Genomic DNA, 19,897 nt, shown 5'->3' with positions numbered 1-19,897 from the left:
TCTGCTTTACTAATTAAGCTATAAGACTCACCAGGGGCAACGCACTGATTTGCATGTGGCTTATTTCTCTTAGCAAAACACACACGGCAAATACGCCTGATGGGTCTCAGGTGGGCAAACGTGCGTGGTTGTCTCTGCGATGCTCTCTAAGTTAACTGTCAAAGTTAACTTTGCAAAGCTGAAGCAAGAAAGAAAGAGGTGGGGTTAAAGGGATGATCTGCCGTCACGTGGACAAGGGCACCGGAGAAGATGTGAAACCAGATGTGGGGTGAAAAAAAGGCTAAAGAGGAAGACTAGTGGGGAACCTGCCAGCATACGTTCCCCTTTCCCCTCCTTCTCTTTTTCTCAGTTGAAAAAGAATGTTAATGATTTTTTTCACCCCCCTGCGCTCCTCCAGAGACACAGCCTCATTGTTTGTCGTGAGGACCTTTTCTTTCAAACTTAATTACCTTCTCCCCTTTTTTCTGTGACTTGGACTGAAAGTTTGCACTGTGTCGGGAGAGGTCGTCACACATTCTTTTTACGCTCCTTTTCATTAATCCGGGGTGTGCAGGCATTTTCTCTCCGTGTTGGGACGGTAGGGGAGGGTAATGGAAGAGCCTCGGAATGATCCACAGGAAGCTTAAAGCCGGTTAATGCAGTATAATAGTCTGGACATAGACTGGCCTTTGTTTGTGCGGTTCATTTCGAATCAAGCGTAATTAACTCCAGAGTGTTTCCAGATTGCCAGCATGGAGAAATTGCAGCCTTCTCTGCTTTGAATTGAGAAAAGACATTAGCTATGTAGATTATGTTTCCCTTTGATACTGGCCTCTCCTGTTAAAAGTTTTCGAATGGGCGAGGGAGTCATATAAACCCGGGAAGTTCTTTTTGTTCCCCTCGTTTAAAGGGTCTTTTTGAAATAATCTTGAATGTAAAACTCAAGTCATGTGATGATGTTTTAATATAATAACTTTTTTTTTTCTTTTTCTCATACTTAAAACTTGTTTTGTTCTTCAAATCGTTTGACTCTTATGTTAAACGGCAGCAACAGAAAGGTAATTTGTACAACAGCTAAATAGACGTCTTTTTGCTGATGTGGATTTGCCACACCCGACAGTAATGATATGTTGTGTATTGAAAATGAGGCCCTTAAATGTGGTTATGGCACAAGGGAGATATCCTGCTTCTACTGTTACACCTCTGGGCAACGACAGGGTCGGGAAAAGCCTTTGTGAAAAAAGGGTCATGCAAAACCGTTTTTTCCCCCCTCACTCCTCTCCCCTTTGCAATTCTTTCTCTCTCTTTTTTTGGACTTAAACAAGAAAGAATTAAGCCTCCCGGTGTCCTTGGAGGCTAGAGAAGCTCTTGATGTTTGGATAATACCACTTTGATGGATTTTTCATCAGTTCTTTCTGCATGGCAACAAATAAACAAGTATAATTAGACTTGTGAAGGCCCATTCATGGCTTTGTTAGGATTAGATATATGTGCAGTTTGCATGCTGTGACTCTCCTTTGTCTTTCCCAAACTCACTATGACATTTTGATAGAGGATTTAGTGTTGAGAAAAACCCCAGCAGAGGCTGGGGTGACCTTTCTTAAATCGGATATAATTCGAAGGCGTTTTACCTATTTTTCCTGTTTTTATCTTTCACACTCATACTGCAGTTCCACTTGAGTAACGCACGACACACATGTGCACGCTAACGTTTAACGTTTGTCTACGACTCCAAAAAAAAGAGAGAAAAAGGACGACCTGAAAAACTATTTAGGGAAGAAAGGGTGAGTGAAATCCTTTTTCTTTGGGAGGCGGGTGGGTTGGATCAGGGGAGTCTTAGCACCCGGGTAAACCTAGCATTCCTACTCCATTATTCCTGTCTCTTGATCAGATCACATTCTTTTTAATCACTTCACAGGCAGCGTCTCCATAGAGCACAGAGAGTGAAGCTGAGACAGTCTTAATTAAAAAAACAGAGGTAGAAACACTGTTTGCCATCTTTTTCCTCTAATGGGAACGGGAGCCATTTCCATGCAACGAGATCTGTCCTTATTGTTTTGAGAGAGAGCGCTCTTTTGGTTCCAAGAAAAAGAGCTTAGTATTTGTTTTTTTTTTCTTTTTGTAGCCTTTGCCTTTTAGACCGAATAGAAGGAGGGAAAGCAAGACGAGAGAAAAATTGTTTCACAGTTAAGTTACAACACGTTGGAGGAATTGTAGAACAGTGTATAGAAAAAGGTGTTAACGCGGAAAAAGCAGTCAAAAAGAACATAGAGACCCTTTTAATAGCAAAGTACGTGCTTAAGACTACTTTCTGTCTTTTGGGTGGAAAAGAGAGTTAACTATTGAGATTTTCTTTTCTGTAGCTGGTTTGAAGAAAGATGCCTGCATGTGACTTTTTTAAAGGCGTCCTTGTCAGGCATATTGAGCACTTGAGAACGTCTGGATAATATTCAGTAACTTGCTGTAGCAAACAGTGATTTATTTATTTATTTATTTATTGTGAGAACAAATTGATGGGCACACTTAAGTTACCAGGCGGATTGTCAATGAAACGTCTTCTGATGTGAAATATCAATATGAAAGCTAGAGGTGCTCTCAGCATCCCCGGATACTTGCTTTGTATCAAAACAAGCGCAGTTCTGAGCTGTTTAGCTCTTTTGTGCCTTGCTTTATAATTCATAGCCATGTAATGATTCACATGCATAGCCAAAAATGTAGAGACACAGGCAAATCCAGAGGATGCATCTCTCTCAGCACTTCAAGTGTCAAGATATGCATAATTCATCTCAAACTGCGCGTTTTATGTCCGGACCCGCATTAAGCGATGTTGTGTGCTACGGATTGGAAGGAAAGCAACAAACACATATAGTTGCACACAAAATCTCTGCATAAATTCTGTTTTTCTGCCAGCTGAAAAAGAAAAAAGAGAATGAGGAAACCAGGTGTGTAATTACAGCTTCCATATTGTATTTGATACCTTTTAAAGTCTGAATTCAACAGAAACAAATCACAGGCAGCCTCTGACAAGGTAGACACATGAGGGAGAGTGTGTGTTTTGTGAAGGTTGCTTGTTTTATGATGTGCAGTGGGTTTTGTGTTAACGTCGCTGGAATGTTGTGTGCGGCTCACACACTCACCCAGCGCCCACAGGCCCTGGAGGCACAGCTGCTGGCTCTGTGATCTTACACCAGGAGATGCAGAAATTATCACAGGAGAACACTGTAATCTAGCCCTCTCTTCCCTGCCAAACGTGCGTTTTTGGAGACGTATTCCTCTCGGCTTACATAAATGACCCCCACTGCACACATACATAGACACACCGTTTTTTCTCTTCTTGTGTGAAACTAATTTTAATAGGTGCTAATTTTGCACTAATTGCTGCACAGTTTTGCTCTCAGGGCATTTGGGAGGAATCTAAGGTCTTTATTTTCACAACAGTGCATTGTGCAGATCACCCTCACCGTCTTATTTATTATACAATTTAATTTTCAGTTCTTTAATGTGATAGCTTATCTGCATTATTTTTTTATTTCTGTATGTTTCTTTGTTGTAGCTGATGAGATTATACTTGATTTAAATAGTAAAAATATAAAAATTCTGTGTGCAATATTCATATTATATCCTCAACGTATTTAGGTATCTAAAAAACACAACACACAGCTAGGTGGAGAGGGCATGGCATTGTTTAATTTTGCATCATCTTTCAACCTCATTCCCATTTGAAAAAAAAGTGCTTTTCCAAATTGCATCGTGTTCAATAAGCTATTATCAGATTTCCTATATTCTTGAGAATAATTAGAAAATAAAGCCTGGCACAGGAGGCACTGCCGTTTTAAAATTCTTAGTCTGTCTTGAGTGTATTTCATTTTAATTGAAAGCACAGCAGTTGCAAGCCCGTCATAGTTGGCCTTCACCACAAATCTCTACCTCTTCTGCACACACTGATATCACCCTGAAAATTTGGAGCAGCTGGGTTTCTCTCCGCTCTCCGGGCCTCATTCGCAGAGCCTGGGCATGGTAGGCACATGCTCTTTGGTTTCAACTCCATTCAGTGTCCAAACTTATGTGCAGAGTCCAAGTCTTTGAATCTGCATTGCCAGCCTTGAGAATAAATTGTCTGTAGTCCAAGAAAAAAAAATATGATTGAAGGGTTTTCATCAGCAAGGTGCACGTATGATTTGTGAAAGCCAGGAGAGACCCTGATTGAGGCAGTGACAGTTGGGAGATGGGCAGCCATCCAGGATAGATAACATCACAATGTTATTTCAAATGGTGTGCTTTATGTGCTTGGGTTTTTGTGAGCTGCCAAGGATGAAAAATGAAAAACAAAAAAGTGAAAAGAAATTGCAAGACGGCCCTCCCGGGGTGACTGTACTGGGTGTGCTAAATATTAATTTGAGTTTGGGGTGATTGTCGGAGAGGCAAAAACGTGGGTTAGAATTTGGATGGCTGCTTACTCAGGGCTGGTTAGATACCTGCTGGGGGATCTCTCCGAGGGAAGATTTGGAGTAAGCTGATTTACTGAATAACATTGAAACCAAAGAGATACCGCCTCTCTCTTCCAAAGTGGTCATGATTTGAATGTGGTGGTTCATCCCCCTTTTCTTTGCTTATTGTAATTGTTGCAGTGATAAAGGGGCTCACAGAAACTTTTGTGTGGGAGTGGATTGATTTTAAGGGGAGTGCTGCACTGGCTATTGAAAAAGTCTCATACTTAAACCTTTTTTATAACTATTGAAATCTCTTGATAACTTCTGCTAAAATCTGCTAAGTGTGTGTCTGTGCATTTTTAAAATTATACAGCCTTTTTTCTAGATAGATCTCTGCTGCTCATTTTTGAGCTAATTCACGAGTAATTGCAGAGCAGGAATGTTCTCTGTATTATCAAGGACAGCACATGCTGAAGATCAGGTACTTCATCATTATACACATTCTAATATGCCTTTGCTCTCTTTTGTTTTTTTATTTATACAGGTCCCTGACAGGCTGGATGAAATGAGATCCCCATGTAGCGATTACCATGGAAACTTGTGACTCCCCTTCTCTCTCAAGGCAGGAAAATGGGCAGCAGATATCAAAGCTACGTGAGACGACACATCTTGATAATGAGGTGCCAGAGAAAGTCCCTGGGATGGAGCCTGACAAGGAAAACAGCCCTGCGGATGACAACCTGAGGAAGGAGGAGAGCCGTCGAGAGACTGCATCAGGATTGAACGTGGAGAATGCGATAGGCGTGGCCACTAAAGAGATCCCCTGCAACGAATGTGCCACTTCCTTCTCTAGTTTACAAAAATACATGGAGCACCACTGCCCGAACGCTCGCCTTCCCCTTCTGAAGGACGAGAACGAGAGCGAGGTCAGCGACCTTGAGGACAGCGATGTAGAGAACCTGACAGGAGAGATAGTTTACCAGCCAGATGGCTCAGCTTTTATTCTTGAGGACTCCAAAGAAGGTGGCCAGGATGCCCAGTCAGGGGTCAAAAGCCTCTTCTCCCCAGCACTGTTGTCAAACTCCCAAACTGCTGCTGGGGACAAGACTGAGCAGTCGGCCACAGCCCCCATGTCCTTTTATCCACAAGTGATCAATACCTTTCACATCGCTTCATCCCTCGGGAAACCATTTATGGCCGATCAGGCTTTCCCAAATACCTCAGCATTAGCAGGAGATGGTCCTGTGTTGCACAGTTTCCGTGTCTACGATCTCCGACACAAGAGTGATAAAGACTATCTTACCATTGATGGTGCAGCCAAAAACTCCTGTGTGTCCAAAGATGTTCCAAACAATGTGGACTTGTCTAAATTTGATGGTTGCATTAGTGATGGGAAAAGGAAACCTATTCTGATGTGTTTCTTGTGCAAGTTGTCTTTTGGTTATAGTAGGTCATTTGTAACCCATGCTGTGCATGATCATCGGATGACCCTCAATGAGCAGGAGCAGAAGCTCCTTAGTAATAAATATGTCTCTGCCATCATACAGGGCATTGGTAAAGACAAAGAACCTCTTATAAGCTTTCTGGAACCAAAAAAAAACAATTCTGTGTTACCACATTTTTCTACTGCAAACTTCATGGGCCCTGATCCAGGCATTCACAGCCTGTGGAACACCTTTCACATGGATAACGGTGATTCCCTGCAGGCTGGTTTCGCCTTCCTGAAAGGAAGTGCCAGTTTGGCGTCTTCTGCAGACCAGTCGCCCAGGAGTGCCCAGATGCCAAAGGCTGAACTGAACCTCGGGGTTGCGGCCACCTCGGCGCTCAAGTCCCCCGTCTGCTCCGCGTTTCTCCAGCGCTCGTCACCAGGGGCTGGGTGCAGGGATCAGGAGAGCAACTGTGAACGGCAGAAGGACGTTAGCACTTTGCATGCGAATGGTGAGCTCCCCATCAAATGCGAGCCCAGAGATGTGGCTGATGCTGAGGAGGACGAAGACATGTATTCGAACGAGCTCGATGATGATGGTGTTTGTGAACTTGGAGATAGTACCAGTAGCAAAGATTTCCCTCTCTTAAACCAAAGCATTTCTCCTTTTTCGTCCAGTGTGCTAAAATTTAGTGAAAGGGGTACTACTTCCTCTGTGACTTTTGCCAATGACCTAGAGAAGACAAAGCAAGCTGCTGCCAGCTTGGACTACAGCAATGACTCTACGAGTGGAGGCTGCGACTCCAACAGCGGTAGGGATGGCAGTCCTCCATCTCTTCCTCTTGACCTGATGCGACGAGACGACGAGAGCCCAGGCCCACTGCACCAGCATGCTGCCACGCCCAGCACCCCTGGCACCCCTGGCCCAGGAGAGGGCTCTCCTGGAAGTGGAATTGAATGCCCCAAGTGCGACACTGTCTTAGGTTCGTCCCGTTCACTTGGTGGTCACATGACTATGATGCACTCACGGAACTCCTGCAAGACGCTGAAATGCCCCAAATGCAATTGGCACTACAAATACCAGCAGACCCTGGATGCTCACATGAAGGAGAAACACCCAGAGTCTGGAGGCTCTTGTGCCTATTGCCGCACGGGCCAGCCTCATCCTCGACTAGCCCGGGGCGAGAGCTACACCTGTGGCTACAAACCTTTCCGCTGCGAGGTGTGTAACTATTCCACAACCACCAAAGGCAACCTTAGCATACACATGCAGTCAGACAAGCACCTCAACAATGTGCAGACGCTGCAGAACGGAGGAACGGAAGCCATCTACAACCACCCTGCTCCTGTGTCAAACGCCGGCTTGAGCGGATGTGGCACACCCTCGCCCTCCAAGCCCAAACAGAAGCCCACGTGGCGATGTGAGGTCTGCGACTATGAGACCAACGTGGCTCGCAACTTGCGTATTCATATGACAAGTGAGAAACACATGCACAACATGATGCTTCTTCAGCAGAACATGAAGCAGATCCAGCACAACCTGCATCTAGGCTTGGCGCCAGCTGAGGCGGAGCTCTACCAGTACTACCTGGCCCAGAACATCGGCCTCACTGGGATGAAACTGGATAACCCTTCAGACCCACAGATGATGATCAACCCCTTCCAGCTTGACCCTAACACTGCCGCAGCTCTGGCTCCTGGTCACGGTAAGTAGTTTTCCCTTGGATATGCTTGTCACTCACTTTCTTTTGTTCTCTCTTTCCTTCACTGACTCTGGTCTTATTACTCCTGTCATTATTGTATCCTGCTCTCAGTATGTTCTGTGATTTGAGCTGCCATGTGAGAATCTGCTTCTTCATTTTTTTAAGCTTACTCCTTTGCTCCACCCTTAACACGGACTGTAGGGAACAGATTGCACACAACACTAGTAGTAGCAGTTTTTGTTCTTTCACTTTGTCGATGAAGACCAAACACAGCATTTCTGAATCTGTTTCTGTAAGCCTGTGTATTCATCTCATGGATCTTTACCGCCGTACTTAGTATGGACTGACACATATACACTAGCCTGTCAAGAAATATTGTTTCCATGGAGTACTTTTATCTAGCAACTCAGAAACTCTCTGTCTGACAAAATGCTATATTTGTACCTTGTCTTGATCTTGTGTAATTATTCAATTCAAAGGTTTTTTTCCAGGGGGTTGAGGGTAAGGAAAATGATCCAGTTTGCTTCTAAAATTGCAGAGATCAAAGACTAAATTATAATTAGATGTAAGCTGATCTGTTTTTTATTTATTTTAATTTTTAGGACTACCATTGAAGCTTGCTCGTTTTATATTGATCAGGTTCATGTCTTTAAAGAGAGAGAGAGAAAAACGTGCCTGAGTACAAACTCAGGAATGCCTGGTAGGAGTAATTAAAGCTATCTGATGAGGGAGTTTAGAACTTGAAAGGGATGATTGTAATTGATCCTGATTCAATCCTATTATAGCTTTTTATAGTTAAGGCTTTATAAAAGCCATACTCCTTACTGGGGCTTTATTTTATCAAATCCCTTTGTATGGGTGCCCTACACCAGTCTCTCAGCTCTTTTTTAAAATTTCATTTAATAAAAAAAAACCTTTTCTCTTTTTCTCCTCCCTGTGACTATGCCCCACCTCCCCTTCTCCCTCTCTCTCTTGCACCTTCTCTCTCCTGCTCCCTCTCTCTCCCTCTCTCCTTCTCTCTCTCTCTCCCTCCCTCTCTCCTTCTCTCTCTCTCTCTCTCTCTCTCTCTCTCTCTCTCTCTCTCTCTCTCTCTCTCTCTCTCTCTCTCTCTCTCTCTCTCTCTCTCTCTCTCTCTCTCTCCGCAGTAAATAATGAGCTGCCTGCGGAGCTGCGTCTTGTGAGTGGTCAGCTAATGGGTGATGACCTGTCCGTCCTCTCTGCTGGGGAGCTGTCACCTTGCATCAATGACCCGCTGCTGAAACTCTTCCAGTGCGCGGTGTGCAACAAATTCAGCTCTGACAGCCTGGAGGCCCTCAGCGGGCACGTGGCGGCAGAGAGAACGCTTCCGGAAGAGGAGTGGAGAGCCGTGATGGGAGACGTCTACCAGTGCAAGCTGTGCAACTACAACACGCAGCTCAAGGCCAATTTCCAGCTACACTGCAAGACCGACAAGCACATGCAGAAGTATCAGCTGGTGGCCCACATCAAGGAAGGTGGCAAAGCCAACCAGTGGCGTCTCAAGTGCATTGCCATCGGCAACCCCGTGCACCTGAAGTGCAATGCCTGTGACTACTACAGCAACAGTGTGGAGAAGCTGAGACTGCATGCAACCAACCAGAGGCACGAAGCGGCGCTGAAGGTCTACAAGGTCAGTTATGTTTACTTTGTGTTGAACTGTGTCATGACCCACTGTCCTAGTTCTGTATGTTCTCTGTGTCACATAGGTTAATATTTACTTTGTTTTATTTAACTTGTATTGCATTATACGTATTTTGTCACTGCACTTGACGGCGGACAGTTAATTCAGTGGTCATGGTCAAAAGAACACAAAATGTGAACAGTTGTTTTCTAGCACCTTGTTTTTTTATGATGTCAAATGTCATTAGTCCAGCTGTAAATTTGATTTGGCCTTCCATGCTCAACCTTTTCCCAGTTTCCTCTGCTCTCTTTCCTGTAAAGACAGGAATATGCCAGTCAGCCTGTTTACATGATGCATTTCAGAAATCAAACCTAATTGAATTTATGCCAGAAATATCAATATGTTTAACAGTTGGCCAATGTTATAGCACTTCACTGAATTTTCACCTCTGTAGAAAGCTGCCCCATCAGCCAGCGTATAACAGCGTCATATGAACAGCTGACGAATTTTGAACGTGTGCCCGTGTGTTTGTCCGCATGCATAAGAAAGGGAAAATGTCACGATTATTTTTTAGATCTTCCTGCTTTATACCAGTTATTTGACATGTACAAATCATGTTTTAATGTACCTTCTTTTTTTGATTTGCGGGTCATAATTTACTGCTTTGCGCCAGGCCTAAGGCAGATAACTGATCCAAAGCGGTGGGGGTTGAACAGAGGCCACTGCAGCCTCATCCTGTTCTTAAGTGCATTTGGGTGTTGACTTACTGGACTTGTGTGATTGCCTGAAACAATAATACTAACATCCTGAAATCATAGACCAGCATCACATCCCAGACACATTAGTGGACTCCTCTGGATAAACTGTATTAACTTAATGAGGATCTATTGACCAGCATTAGTCACTTTTGACTTGTGTGCTCGTAAGCCGTACTGGGCTGTATATTTAGAAAAGTGAATTTAGCAGGCAGCTGACAATGGCTAGACTACATAAGAAATTGGCAGCCTTGTGATGATGGCAATAATGCGAACAATTCATTTATTTGACCCAATTACGCATATGGTCATCCAAAAAGGGCTTTTTAAGAGGAAGGTACAACTACTGTCACTTTCACACCGAGAACCTCCTGAAAAAGATTTAGGTCCGAACCAAATGCTCAAAAGGCCTTCCGAGAATAACAAATGGTCTGGTTTTACTTTTTTTTTTAATAACAGAAATGAGACTTTGAGCTGCTTCGTGTTATTAATGTATTCAGACAGTGTTAGAAATACAGAGCAAGTAACTAAACAACAAAGGGCAAATCCTCCAATGGGTGAAGTCAGCATGAGGCAAATAAAGGGCTGAAAGAATCGCATGTGGTATTTGGAGGCCTGGCATTAAAGACACAGTCCATGGGAATGTTTTGAAATCCTCAGCAGTTTAGAAAGGGGTGGGGGGTCAGGGGGCTTGGCTAATTCTCTAAGCAAATAAAAAGGCTCCATGGCAACAGAGAGCATTTGGGATCACATCGAAAGACAAATAGATTGGAGATTAGAAGAAGAGAAAGGCATAGCTTAGCTATGATCTTAGTAAGTCTCGCAGTAGTTTTGTTTCTTCACGTGCACGTGTAGTTGGGTCACTGCCTGATTATTGACATGATTGTTTGCTTTGATTCTGAAATGTCTAATTAGAGTTTACCTGATTTTTTTTTTTAGGCACTAACACTAACACTTACACTTACACCTTTCTTTTCTAGAACAGCACAGGGCTATGCAGAATATGTAGAATTAAAATGGTCCCTATCTTTTGGGGTTAATCCTAAACCAGCACAACAGTTGTGTTTTTCCTTTTGAAGCTTGGAAATTAGTTATCTTGTCTAACAGAGAGACATATAATCTAATTTAATCTGTAGTTCGTATAGTTTTTATTAAAAGTTAAAGTACTTGCTGAGGTTCAAAAAAACATTAACACTCAAATGGATTTCTACTCGTTTGAGTTTTATTGGCTCACATTTTAAGAAATATTAGAACAGGTGATGGGGGCTGAATTTTGATGGAGAGAGAAGAGTGTCCATTTGACACAGAGGGGGTGAGGGGGTTCGCTCTGGCTCTCTCATCTCCTTGCGCCCCCACCTTTACCCAGAGAGAGGGAAATCTGTTCTACAGATGCGGCTTCTAATGCTTTTGGCAGAAACCGGACCGTTTCGCTCTTGTATATTTGGTAGTAAATGTTGGGAAAAAAGAAAAAGAGGTTTCTTTATTTGACTAGAAAAACACCTCGTCTTTTATGTTCAAAGGTGAAAGGGTAGCGCACTAAAGAACAAAGTATTGATGACCTTTCCATATGAGCCCCGGAACATAAAGTATCATTATGGCCCCAAATGATTGAGGATACAAACAAAAAGCATATTCAGTATTTTTATTGCAGCTTTGTACCTACAAATTTTTTTTGGTGGGGGGGTAGAAGAGTTCAGATTTTCCAGACATTAAAAAAAGACCTAAATTACATTAGCAGTGCAATGTTTCCTTTTTGTGAAAGACTATGGCTTCTCATAGGTGGTTTTAAAGCTCCCAAGCCCACACCTAAAACAGCCTTGGATTTTTTTTCACTATTATGAAGTAATTTGGCTATTAAAATAAATACAATACATATTCTTGACCTGTTAGTGTTTTGCTTTTAGCCTACAGTAATGATATATTATAGTTATACAATTTTCGTTAATAAGCACTCAAATAAACGCAGATGTAGTCGAGTGTAAATCTGTCAAGGCCATTCAAAGGCGGTGTAACGCTTGATTAAGAAACGGTGAGAAATGTGTGTTGCTCCAAAGAGCCGATTTGCGCTGGGCGCTGGGTCATTTGAAGCCAAGAATGTTCATGGGCAATATGTTGGAAGCGCATATAGGCATATACGACCCACACCTGTTCACCAGGTGGTCTTCGCTGTGCTCTTCTCTTCTATCTCCCACTCTGACTCTCATTTTTCCTCCCCCTCTGTTTGTCTATTCCCTTCTCTCTCTGTACTTCTCCTCTCTGGAGGCTTGTGTGCAGCACATAAGGATGTCCAGCGTGTATCCCCCAGTTGCGCGTCAGGGGCTATGAACTGCTTAATTACAGCAGCCACCCCCCCTCCCAGAGCATCCGTCATCAGTCAAGCAGAATTTTCTGTCTGTCTGGAGTGCAAGGCACCATTTCCATATTTGTATTTTCCTCTTCTTTTTTTTCCTTCCTTGTCTCCTTTCTCCCCGTTTTGAGCCACAGGGGCCGTAGCACACATAATGCGCCTCTTTCTGGCGGAGGCAGGCGGGGAGATGGAGCTGCAGAGACTGGCTTTCCGTGGCCTTGTCCCCAGGGAGAGGCAGATAGCCCATCTCATTATCCATGATACGGATGGCAACACCATTGGTCGGGGCAGGGAAATGAGAGGGGAAATTAAAAGAGGGGAGCAGAAAAAAAGAGGGAGGAGGAGAGAATGTGAGAGTGAGGAGACTGGAATTTCAGATTTATCAAAAGACTTTTCCCAACCCTTTTTTATGTTTTTCCCCCTTTATTCTCTTCCAGAAGTTCAGTATTTCCTCCTCATTTCCCCCTTTTTTTCTCTCACTCTTTTGCTCTATCTTTCTATACCAAGATGGCTGCCGGTTGATGGGCACATTATATTACAGCACATTCATTACTGAAGGTCAGCCTCACTCCTTCTCATTTGAAAATCAAATGCCCCATATATATGCAGCTCAAATTATTGTCTGTCATTTCCCCCGATCTGATGGTAAAATGGACAGGAGATTGAGTTGAGGGTATTTGCATAAAAAGCCATTGTGCTATAGAAGAACGAGGATGATCTATTTTGCATGAGCCTTCATATAGCATCATCATCATTGTTGTTGTCCCTTGAAAATACACATTGTATTTTATTTTGGGGCTTTTTTCCACAGTTTTTTTAATAAATACAGGCCGGATTCAAACCAGCATCTCCTGCGTGGGCATCAAAAAATTTAATTCTGACAATTATCCATTCTCGTGTCATTTTGAATAATGTATTAATTGTTTTTGTCCATATAATGAAAGTAAATAGCATTGGACCCCAATGACTTTTGAAAACAACATCCTTCAAAAAATACCTTTAAATTAGAAATTTAAAGGTCATCATCTTTGCTCCGCAAAATATCTTCTTTTATGTTCCGTAAAAAGTTGCTTATAACTATTGCTTATAACCAGCCTGAAGTGCATCAAAATATGTTGTTTTCGATAGATTTGGATGGTTTAACCGTGTTTGTTGCATTTATTCTCATGCTATCTGCAAAATTAGACACTACCTCATAGAAAGCATCCAAACCTGGGAGGAGATGAGAGAGAATGGCCAGAAAAGAAAAGCGGATGTGGCCCAGTCTCTGCTGTTTGTCAATAAGAGCTGGTCCCCACAGTGGCAGAGGACTTTTTGAACAGGTCCCTCCAAACGACCTTATGCAAGCCTGCGCTTTACTTTCCGAATGCAAACAAAACCACAGGCTCACAAACGCGTCCGTTTATCCACTTACTCTCTGCAGGCATAAAAGTATGTCAGCACTCTCTCTCTGCCTCCCGCTCTGACCCAACAGCGAGGCCAGATTATTCAGACGCTCTCGTCTTTCACCTGCACGCGGATTACAATGGGAATCTTTCAGGGGAGGGCGCGAGGGGGAGGGGGTATAATTAAAGCATACAGACAGACGAGTGTGGGTGCAAACACAAAGCCCAGGCTTCAGCTAGGCCCTGCTGTCATTAATCCTCATAGATATTAATAGGTATTTCTCCCATCATGCCCTCCCCGCTCATAAGCAGATGGTCATCTCCACACCGGCCCCACAGGACTAACGTTTGCTGACGGACAACTTAAAGCGTTGTGATAAAGTGTGGCGCCCCAGACACCCCTCTCTGTTTGGTGCTTTCCTGTTTTGCTGTTTTCTTTTCTTTCTATCTTGTGAGATGGGTGGGGGGCCGCCATATGAGGATGCTCTGATATTAATAACCAGATGTGATCTTCCTGTTGGCCCTGGGTCAGAGAGGCCGGCCAGGTCAGCCCATTTGTCTATGTGCAGGCACTGTGAAGGCTATTGAGTCTGACAGGTATGGGAACCATAGCAGGGGAAATAAGACTTACCGAGCCCTGAAGGGGAGCGTGGCACTCCCAGGAACAAAGAGTGGCAGGAGTTTGTCATTTTTACCCCTTTCCTTTCTTTTCCTCATTCTTTTTTTTTTTTTTTCTTCCTCTCTTTTTCACTCCCCTCTCCACCCCTCCATTTCTCATGGGATTTGGGCCCAGCTTAACAAAGGATGACTCACAGTTCTCTGATAAGGCCAGCCGTGGAAGGACTTGAATTGCAATAATATGATATTCTTGGTGAAATAGCTGGCTGAAGGTAATTAGCTTTGTTTTAACTCTCCAGACACAGACGGAGAGCAAACATATGACTTTGTCTGGAAAGCATTATTGAACAATAAATGTATGCCTGAACATCACACGTTCCCCTGAGGTCTCCCCTGTAACTCAGCTGAGATTTTTCTTTCAGTGTTAACCTTTATTCTCCCAGTTATTTTAAGTAGCTACACGCAAGGCTGCATGTTTAAAAAAAGAAGAGTCATCCCAAAGATTATTAGGTCGGTCCACAATTAACGGCAAAGACAGAGAGAGTTTGCAGAAAAGATTGGAATTAAGATCAATATTGACGTGTGTCGTTTAATAAGAGCCAGGCCCAGAACGGATGCCCGAGTGAAGACAGAGCAGCAGTCATGGGTGGCAGTTTTTGCTCACATTAACAGACCTGAATGCAAGAAAGCATTCCTCAAGTAATTGATTTTAAACATTAGGTGCTCACTGAATAGATAAGTAGAGTGTGATATTCGATTACAGAGCAAAGAACTCATTTAACCTCCTGTTCTTTCCTGGCCAGGATTTCCAACACAATACGATTTACCTCCCCTTAGGTTCAGCAGGATTAGACTGCTACTAGTAATCCTTAATGCTTTGAAATAGATCTGATAGAAGTCCCCCTCACTTGTTTGGGATTACACCCATGATTTTTTCCACATTTAGTTAAATTAACCCGTTGAATTATCATTTTTATAATTGTTAAAAGCATTTCCGTGAGATCCAGATGGCCTTTTTGTTTAATTTTCCAACATTTGAATGCTCACCTTAGTCTCCCCTTGATATCATGCTTTACTGAATGCCACCAAGCCTAATGGTTCACCCAAAGGTGCAGTGTATTTGAAAAGAAGGCTGCCTAGTTTTTGTGATTCTCCGGAGAACAAAGGCAAACATTTCAGTAATCTTCAAAGTGGCCAGTGGTATGTCGAGTGGACCGTGGAATGCAAGCTATGGCTAGGGCTTTTCAGCGAAAAAACAATGGCTTTCCTTTTATGGGTTGTAACTGCATAAACTGTGGTTGAGACATTAGCTCTATCAGTTGTATCGACTTACAATACCGCAGTTTGAATTGATGTGTTTATATGCATTAGAAGGACTAGAACATTTATATTTGTCTGTATGTATTTAACATTCTTAATATATCCCCGCCGGCTCTTGATGTGTGGGTTAGTGGGTGGGTAAGGTGTTATTTACTTAGACTCTTTTGATACGGCACAGGTTAAAAGAGTTCGCCCCTACAGGCTCGACTCCTGAAAATCTTCGTAGGCAATATGCAAAGCGTTCGGCTAAGGAGTGCTCCCATTGAGGAGTGAGAGCAGCAAAGCAAGAGGCAGGGCTCTTTAAACAAGCTCCTCTCCATGATCCCTCTGCTCTCTTCCTCCCTCCCTCTTCCCCTCCCTCTTATAATAGGATGCAAATCGGGGACCCTCCTCTATGTTGTTGTGGAAGGGGAGAAGGCAGATGGAACATGAAAGGGTTTAATGTTTAAAAATATGAATAGGGAAAGCACACAGCGGTGAGTCGGGGCTCATTCCGCTCTTATCAGATTCACAAGGTGGGAGATTGTCTCATCGTTGCATGGGCTCGTTTTAAAGGAAAGATTTCAGCCCGTATACCATGCATCATAATTAGTCGGAATGCCACAGTATCGTACTGTACTGGCTGAGGGTCACACACATGGATCATCCTTTCCTGTGCTTCCCACCTGAGACTATGAGCTCATAACTCTTTGTTTGCATTAAAAACATGTGCTGAGATGTGAGGGGATGGTATGATACAAGATCTGCAAAATATATTAAAAAAACAAAAATTTTACGAAATTTGCTGCACATTATTCATAATTTTCAAACAACCTTGAAACGGTTTAATACGTTAAAACGTTTCAACCTTTTTTGTAATATTGTTTTCTGTGTTTGGAGGCAAAGCTTACTATCACTATTAGCTGAGCCACTGGCCACTAAAACATGACAAATTTTCATTATTTTCAAATAATTGAATGGTTTTATACATTTGACAGTTCACCAGCATTTACTTTTTATATACATGTATGCAATGTATAAATATATAAAACCATATAAATTATTTGATTAAAGATTATCCACTAATTATTAAATGTGTGTTATATAATTATAATAATTATTATTACTGGTATTATTATTGTTGTTATTATTATTATTGTCTCAAATGTCTTGAGAACCTGATTTTAGGCTTCTATGCTCAATTGCAGAAAACCAAATTTTTGTGATAGTGTGGCATGAAGATGATGGTGGAGCCTCTGGTCTTTTTCACCTTCTGATGGAGACAGGCAAAGCTTTTAAGGGTAATGGTAAGGTCAGTGGATTTAATGGGAGAGAAGTGTCCAGGCGACAGATTTTAAATCACCATAATATAAATACACCTCCATTTTCATAGGGAGTTTGCTTTCTTTTAGGGCAATTTGAGGAGTAGACGAACACTCGTGTCTGTCTTAGTGGTTGGAAGGATTAGAGGAGTGAAGATTAAGGACTAGTTCTTAATCTTCCATATCAACTACAGAGGTGAGAGGTGATATGCAAATGGAATTTCCAATGCTGCTGCTTCATGTTTAAGTCCAGTGATTCTATTATATAGACAAGAGGTTCATTTATCTGGTTACAAATCAGCAACAACAGGATGTCATCACCAGGGTCTCTGGCTTTGTTTCTAAAACTACCTAGACAGCATTTAGGGCATTATAAATGTTTAATCCTGTCTACATAGACAACAAACTGTTGAAAACATTCAAAATGTTGGTTTTAACATTTAGGGTGTATTCACACCTGCCTTGTTTGGTTCGATTGAATCGAACTCTAGTTCGTTTCCCCCCTTGGTGCGGACCTTTTGGGCAGGTGTGAATACAGCAATCGAACTCGGGTGCGGACCAAACAACCGAACCGAGACCCAGCTGAAGAGGTGGTCTCGGTACGGTTCCAAACGAACTCTGGTACGGTTCGTTTACGGTGTGAACATGAACCGACCCAATTGCAAGAAAGCACTGCGCCTTTGAGTTAACAGGCTTCCGTAGTCGGAGATTTTGGCATAATGGTTTGTGTTGTTGTTCAAGTGCGAAAGAGAATTCCATTCCGGCGCGCTGTCTGGCCACACGATACTGTTGCGCGTCTTTCTGCGCGCCGTGTGTGCGTCATTGGAATGGAATGAATGAATGAGTGTGTGCATCAGGACATTCACATACAGCGCGTTCTCTTTAGTCTAATCGCGCATAGATGCAAAAAAAGCTTTTGCAGTTCATAACGATAGTTACAATACAAGGATGATGCTGCATTAAACTGGACAAACTTAAATCGCAAGCGTTAACATTGACAGCACTTGTTAGCACTAGCCTATATACAATAAGAATCTCATTATTTGAATGTGTGAACATAGCCCCTCTCTATGAATCAAAACTTTATACCTTATCCGTCTTCTGCACAGTTTCTTCATATTGCGTTTGTACAGAATAACACAAAATTAGTAAAATAACAAATATTGCAGTACGAAATATCTCCATGCTGAACCTTTTTTGCACTTCCTGATTTCCCTACTTGAGAATCCTTGTCCAATGAATGGACGACCTTAGCACACGTGTGGTTTTGTTGACAAATTTTGGTTCACTTGCAAAAAGAGCAGTGTGAAAGCGAACCGTACCAAAAAAAAAAAAAAAAAAAATTATTTGGTCCGGACCAAAGCAAGTGAACTATCGGACTTTCCTGGTGTGAATACACCCTTAGACATGCCTATTATGGTCCAACAAATGTTAACAATCACAGTTCACAAGGTTTCCAAAAATATTGTCTAGGCACCTCTGTGTTTTTCTAACTTTTATGTGATATTATAAGCAAAGATCTTCATTACAGTAGGGTCCTTTAAAATATGACCTTCAACAGAGTCAGAGAGTCCAGTGGACCAGTGGGAAGAGCATGTGAATTTGGAATACCATTGCATGAACCCTGTAGTGTCTTAAGTTTTCGTTCATTTCCTTCTGTCATAAGAACATTATTGCAGGCCCAATGATATATGCCAGATCAACAACATTAGCACCACATGGAAATATTTTTCTCCACGTTTCCCTCTTCGTCTGTTTACCGTTCGGCGAGAAACGTATGAAGCCATGGAATGATTGGTTCCCAAAGACTTGTGCACTGTTTGCTTTAATAGTGATTCGACAGGAATTGGCGCTTACAGCGATCAATGAAATATTACGCTGCGGATCAATCCACATATTAAAATGCTGGTAAAACACACACACTCAGACTTTGACATGATTAATGTGAATGTAAATGTACATGAGAGAAAAAACAATATTTCCAAAGAAACACACTGAAGTTCTTTTAAGACTTTCCACAAACCGGCTGTCAATTCATAGATTTATGTGTTTTTGGTGGATTTCTGTTTAGACCATGCTTGGCTGGCTAACATTTACATGAACTGTTCCAAAGTCATAGTGCAAACTGCATTGACATATTGAAGGCCTCATTGCGAACGGCAACTCATTGCGAACGGCAATATCCATAGTACGTTGAAGCTCCACAGAACCAGTGTCCTTGGGAAAATGGGGCGTATGTCACCCCAGACCGGTCCTGCCAGTCTGAGCGCGATTTACAGTAAATGAGAGGCTGTGGATGGACGCTGCAGCAGTTGTGGGTTTTAGTCGTTTTGCAGGGACCCCGGGGGTGTGTCCCGCTCTCTTTACTGCGTCTCCACAAGCCACCTCAGACGAGAGTGTGCTGCTGAAAGACACATTGTGCTAATTCACTTATTTAACTTGGCATCCATTTGCAAGGATGATTATTATTATTATATGACCTAAGCAGCAAACCATACAGCCATGCACTGGCAGAATGTCCTAAGCCATAATTACATATGATGAACCAGACGGATTCGGAGGAAAAAAATAAATAGGGGAGGTAATTTGGGGCTCTTTGATGCATTCCTTTGGTTTTGTTGAGGTAGGGGAGAGGGAAAGTTAAAAAGAGATGTTTTTTTGCTCGTTTTGTGCCTGTAGCTGAAAAGACGGTGGCCTTGTGCACAATCTCTGAATGGAATGTAGGGGGCATACCTCTCGCACAGAATTTCGCTCAGGTTGCCAACTCCTGCGGTACCCATGATATAACATTACATTTATGTCTCCAGGCTCAATAGTGGTTACTGGTAACATGTGTTTGGACGGTGTCAGCATTGATGGAATCGTATACCTGGCTGGCCTCCAAGTAAGGCTGGAATGTGTTTAAAATGCTTTGAGGAACAAAACAAGCTTTTGTTTATTTTCTTTTGTTTCGTTCTCGGGGTCCCCAGAGTTAGACCGGAAACCGGTGCCTCT

The 19,897-nt window shown here is 42.7% G+C and overlaps 1 protein-coding gene across 4 annotated transcripts in view; it reads left to right on the top strand.

Annotated features, from left to right (window-relative positions):
• The window catches only part of zfhx4 (zinc finger homeobox 4), a 77,288-nt gene that overhangs the window by 14,533 nt on the left and 42,858 nt on the right, over positions 1 to 19,897 (top strand). For all 4 annotated transcript variants that reach the window (XM_056248956.1, XM_056248958.1, XM_056248955.1 and 1 more), the window contains exons 2-3: positions 4,954 to 7,541; positions 8,684 to 9,186. In XM_056248956.1, the coding sequence (XP_056104931.1) occupies positions 5,000 to 7,541; positions 8,684 to 9,186 (3,045 nt within the window). In that variant the 5' untranslated portion in view covers positions 4,954 to 4,999. The remainder of the gene's footprint in view (positions 1 to 4,953; positions 7,542 to 8,683; positions 9,187 to 19,897) is intronic.

This window comes from Rhinichthys klamathensis, unplaced genomic scaffold (assembly GCF_029890125.1).
Source record: "Rhinichthys klamathensis goyatoka isolate OS25496 unplaced genomic scaffold, OSU_Roscu_1.1 h1tg000059l_1, whole genome shotgun sequence".
NCBI lineage: Eukaryota > Metazoa > Chordata > Actinopteri > Cypriniformes > Leuciscidae > Rhinichthys > Rhinichthys klamathensis.
The sequence above is the reverse complement of the archived record's forward strand: the minus strand, read 5'-3'. Positions and strand labels throughout refer to the sequence as shown.